Source organism: Myotis davidii, unplaced genomic scaffold (genome assembly GCF_000327345.1).
Source record: "Myotis davidii unplaced genomic scaffold, ASM32734v1 scaffold274, whole genome shotgun sequence".
Classification (NCBI taxonomy): domain Eukaryota; kingdom Metazoa; phylum Chordata; class Mammalia; order Chiroptera; family Vespertilionidae; genus Myotis; species Myotis davidii.
The window spans coordinates 2355072-2360158 of NW_006285613.1; the positions used below are offsets into that span (position 1 = coordinate 2355072).

Consider the following 5087-nt stretch of genomic DNA (forward strand, 5'->3'; position numbering starts at 1 on the left):
ACTCCAGCTCCATGGCCTCCAGGTAGTGCCGCCGCCGCTCCTCGGACCGCCAGCGCTCCGCCTCTCGCCCCACCCTAGGTAGCAGGTAGCTCTCGAGACGGTAAACGTAGTCACTGCTCCCGGCTCTGGACGGGTAGCTTCCCTCGCTCACCAACAGCCATGGTTTGTACGCAGCGCGCACAGGATCACCCGAGCGCAAGGGCTAGCGCACAGGAACGCAGTTTCTATGCCAGCTGAGGTCGACTTGGCCTCCGATGTTGATGCAAAAAATGTCTGACCCTCCACACTGTCCACAATCCCTCCCCACCCTCCTGCGCGGAGCGGCCGCGACTTGTCCCCCCACCGCAGCCCTCACCTCCCTGTGGTCACCGGCCTGCCACGGACTGTGCGGCCGCCTGCGGCCTCCTTAGAACAGACGCCGCTTCAGCTGGAAGGACTGAGCTCCATGGATCCACGGCTCTCCAGTGGGTGCTGGGGCCGGGCTCCTGTGACGCCAGGCACCGCCATCATTAAACACGATTGTCTCTCTCCTTTCTCACCTTGCTGGCACTCAGAGCAGGGCTTCCTGTGCGGGCACTGGGCTGCGGGCACTCCCTCTCCTGGCGCCTTGCCCTTCCTGCCCGCACATGGGGTCTGAGCTCATTCCAGGCGTAGCTCGCCTGCCCCACCCGGGCCTCAGAGCAGCAGAGCCCGGCTACCCCTGGTCACCGGGGGACCTTGAGCAGTCGGTCACTTGGCCATTTTGAAACTGCCCGCTGTTCACTTTTGCCAACCAGCGTGCTCATGGTGTGGCGGCTCCCGGGTAGCGTGGGGCCGTGGGAGCCCTGGTCTCTGTGGAAGGCAGTGACTCGTGTGGGCATGGCGGTGGGGCTGGCGGGCCGGGCAAGGAGGACCTAGTCCGGTGTCAGGCTTCTCACGGAAGCGAAGCAGCTGTGAGCTTGGCTTGTCTTCCAAGTTTTCTTTCTATTCCCATTTACAACGATGGGTCTGGCATGGGCCCTCGTTTTCCGCTTTTTACGGGAAAGCAGTTATTTTGGAATCTGTCTGGACGACATGGGTCGCCTCGCGATGGAGACGAGCTGTGGCGGGCGCGGCAGGTGCGCTGCTGGAGCTGAGCGCTGACACCCACGCGCCGGCACCGCTGTGTGAGGCGCACAGTCCTGGCTGCGTGGGTTTCAGTCTGCTCCGAAGGTGGGCGTCCGTGGGGATGGAGAGCTTCGTGGCACGTGTGCGGCCCCAGGGGGTGCCGGGAGGATGGGGCAGTGTGCAGCCCGCCCGCACACTGACGCGGTGCGGGGCTCCCGTGACTGTGGCGCCCCTGGAACACGGCTGTGCATTCCTCCAGAAAGGGAAGCTCCTCACGGGCACCCCAAGGCTCCTTCTAGAAAGCACAGCAGGGTTAGTGCTGCTGCCGATCGGCGCCTCCTGCTTCCAAGTCATAAGGACCTGAAGGTGGTCCCTTCTCTCTCTCCCCTCTCTCCCTCTCTCTCTACCGGGGTTTCTTCCTATGGTCTTGCCCTGAACACAAGAAGAGGTTTCATCCCTCCCTCCCTCTCTCCCTCCCCCCCTCCATCTCAGATGGCGACTTTGCTGACAGCTGCCAAGAAAACACTCCAGTCACCAGTGCACATCAGCCCAGGGATGTGTGTAGAGCTGTCTGACTCTCAGCCCCCCGCCCCCCCAGTCTGAGGCTGTGTGCTTTTTAAGTTGGTTGGGAAGCGGCGCTGGTTCACCCAGAGAGTTGAATGCGTCTGTAGGGCTGGGGCACGGACAGCCACGCACTCCTGTGCGCCCGGCGCTCCTTGTGCAGGGTCTCACCCAGCTCCCTGACACGGTCCCAGCGCCCCGTGCCCTGCGCTCCCAGCGCTGCCGTCCCCCTGCCTTCCCCAGCACTAACCACTTGGTTCCACTTTCCTCCCTGAATGCATTATTTGCATATCAACTTCTGTAAATGTTTTGTAAACCTATTACCTCATCTTGGTAATACAATACTGATAGTCTTTACAAGATTTTTTATTGTTATCGATAATAAATGTGAGCTGTTTAAAGAAAAGTGTCTTCTCTTACTGTGACATCTCCTGGAAGACCCTGTCCTTCTTAAGGGGCTGGAGGCGGAGGAGGCGACACCAGAGCGAGGCTGCCTGTGCCACGCTCACTGGCTCGCAGTGCCCGCGGGCCGAAGGCTGCAGTTTTCCCTCAGCGCACAGCACGGCCTGACACGGAAGTGGCCCGAGGCCCGAGGCGATGTTTCTGTAGTAGAACAGCGGTTCCCCAGGCAGGTGGCTGCAGGCGGAGCCGATGGGCAGGGGGCCTGCAGGGTGGCAGGCTCACGTGGGCAGAGCAGCTCCTGCCTCCCCTGTGCCAGGACCTCCAGGTGCGGGATGTGTTCTCGAGCAGCAAGCAGGCTGCACCGCCCCGCGTGCATGTGTGTGGAGAGGCTTAGGGTGGTCAGACACACCCCAGGTTCGGAGTCTGACTGTAACAAGCAGGGACAGGAATGCTTTCCTGCGTTTGATTCTGTAATCCCAGAGTGAGCAGCTCCGGCGCGCAGTGTGCAGATCGGAGGGAAGTGGATGCCAATGAGCGGGACGTCGGTTCTGTCTGGGGCCTGTTCTGCCTCCCTGCGATGGCACCGGACAGCAGCAGGGTTTGTCTCCCTCCCGGCACGCCCCGAGCCCCGAGTCAGCGTGTGTCCTGCCCCTGGCGGGCTGGGTGTCTGCAGGCCCTGACGCAGGCGTCCCGCTGCGCTGACTCCCCGCCCAGGCCTCAGCTCTGCCCTTGACTCGTGGCGTGACCTCGGGGAAGCAGTCGGCCCCTTTAAATCTCAAGGTTACTCTCTGGTGGCAGGAGCTGGCGTGCGTGGCGTGTCGGCACCGAGCCTGGAACACGCGTGGCAAGTGTCCTGTACACGTTAGCCGCTGGGATGAGGCAGGCAGTGACCGCGACTCAAGGCTGAGTCAGGCCCTTCCGATCGCACACTCGGGGCTCAGCCCTTCTTGCCAGGCGGTCCGGCTGATCATCCGCCAGGCCCGGAGCCACTTCGCTTCGTCCTGCAGGCGCAGCCCAGCCGGCGTGGCCATCGCTGTCTGCGGTGCTTCCCACCGCTCCACCTTCACGGCCGTGGCGGAAGGCAGAACCCCACACCGGTGTTCAGCCAGGCCGGGCACCCGAGTCCGCTGGTCCTGCGGGTGGTCCTGGACGGGCCCCGGATGGGCACGGGGCCCAGAGCCGGGTGCAGCCACACCGCCCCGGGGGCCAGCTCAGGTGGGCTCCCCAGGCCAGGGGCTCAGGCCACCGTGAGGGTGGTGGTGGTTGAGAGGCCAGCTAAAGCACCAAGGACGGTAACAGTCCGCACTCTCCGGCTGAGTCTTGCTGAACTCCATTGGGTCATTAAAAGATCAATGAGCCCAGCCCCGTAGCCCAGAACCCCTGGCCTTGGGATTTCACAAGGTCCCGCCTTGGGCGCTTCCCCAGGACCCAAGCCAGACCTCGGTCCCCAGCGCGTCCGAGCCTCCCGTAGGACTTCAGCAGAGGAGCCGCCCTGAGCCACGGGGCCAGCACGCGCCCACGGGGCTTCTGCCTGTGAGCCGGGCCGGCGTGGCACCGCCCTCCGTGCCCCTGTGGACGAGGACTGCTGCTCACCAGCCCAGCAGCCTTTCTCAGGCCACGGGTTGTCAGACGGTCCTGGTGGGGCCCCCACACCTCGCCCTGTGTAACCTCACTGGGAGGGTAGACACTCCTTCCACGGAACTTATGCTGGGAGCGTCTGCGGGGTTCACGCTGCGCCCCAGAAAGTCCCGCGGCCTCAAACGACGGCTTCTTCCTGGGAAATGGAGCGAGTCCTCCAGGCTCATTGGAGGGTGCGTCCAGGTGGCGGGCGGAGCGCAGGCTGGTCTGCAGGGCCTAGGACGCGAGGAACGCCTTGAACAGGGCCAGAAGCCCCCACAGTGAGCGATGCCGGGCTCAGAGGTCTGGGGAGCGGGGTGCTGTTGGCCAAGGGGGGCCTCCCACAGTCCAGAATCCTCTGGGCAGCTCCGAGACCTGGGCCCCGCTCTGGCCGTCCAGGTCCCCCCGTGGATCTGTGGATCCTGGACGAGGAGAAAGTGACTCCTGGGGTCTCCAGGGCTTGTGCTGAGAGCCCCCGGCCCCCAGCACCACGGGACTTCCAGGCAGCCCCCCACGGAAGGGCCCAGCTCACTCTGGTGGTGGCTGCCCACGTCCTCCCTGGGCTCTGCGCTCGGCCCTTAGTAGAAGTTAAAAAAGCCGTGTGACGAACAACGTCAAACGCATGGACCATCGTCTTACTTAACCAGCGGGAGCGTGTGCCATACTGACTCCGTCTGGTTTCCCCTAACTCTAAAGTACGTTCCAGCTTCGTGACATTCGTGTGCCGTGTTCGGTGCTGCAGCTCCAGAGCCCAGAGGACCGTGGGGAGTGGGAGCGGGCGAGCGGAGGAGTGGGGGGCCGTGGGTGTCGGGCCCTGCGGCACCAGGAAGGCTGGCTGTGGGCCTGCGGGACTGCTGGGTGCTCTGACTCCTCCCACTTTCGGATGGGGACACGCACCCAACACCCATTCCGACGGGCGACAGTGCCACCTGCTGGAGCACCCTGGGGTTTCCGCGGCTTTTCCTGGGGTGACTGGCAACTCCGGACGGAGGAACAGACTTTGCTGCCCTCTCTGAGTGCCTCGAGCGTCGCGTGTGTGAGAACTCGTGTTCCAGCCGTCACGCGTGGTTTAGAAAACACGGAGGAGACCCGGCTGTCGTGAGACCTCAGAGCTCTGCCCGGGTCAGCGTGGAAACACCTCGGGGGCACCAGGGGGCGCTGGCGAGGCAGGCGACGAGGGGGATGGGAGCAGGAGGAAAGGGAGACCCAGCGACCTGTTCTTTTCTGTCTTAGTCCTTGTCCTTCCATAAACAGAAAAGGCTGCCCAGCCCAGCTCTGCGCTGGAGAAAGGGGGGCGGAGGGGGCGGGGGCACAGCCGGCTCAGACCCTCCGTGCGGAGCCTCAGGTCCTTGGTCCAGAGCTCAGGCCGGGAGAGCTCGGCGGGCCTGGGCCTGGGCCTGGGCCTGGGAGGGCTCACGGGG

General features: G+C 64.1%; 1 protein-coding gene across 1 annotated transcript in view; it reads left to right on the forward strand.

Annotated features, from left to right (window-relative positions):
* SEC14L1 (SEC14 like lipid binding 1) overlaps positions 1-2053 on the forward strand; it is a 33133-nt gene extending 31080 nt beyond the window's left edge. The window contains exon 16 of the mRNA XM_006756403.2: positions 1579-2053. Within this exon, the coding sequence (XP_006756466.2) occupies positions 1579-1594 (16 nt within the window). The 3' untranslated portion in view covers positions 1595-2053. The remainder of the gene's footprint in view (positions 1-1578) is intronic.
* The last annotated feature ends 3034 nt before the right edge of the window (positions 2054-5087 follow it).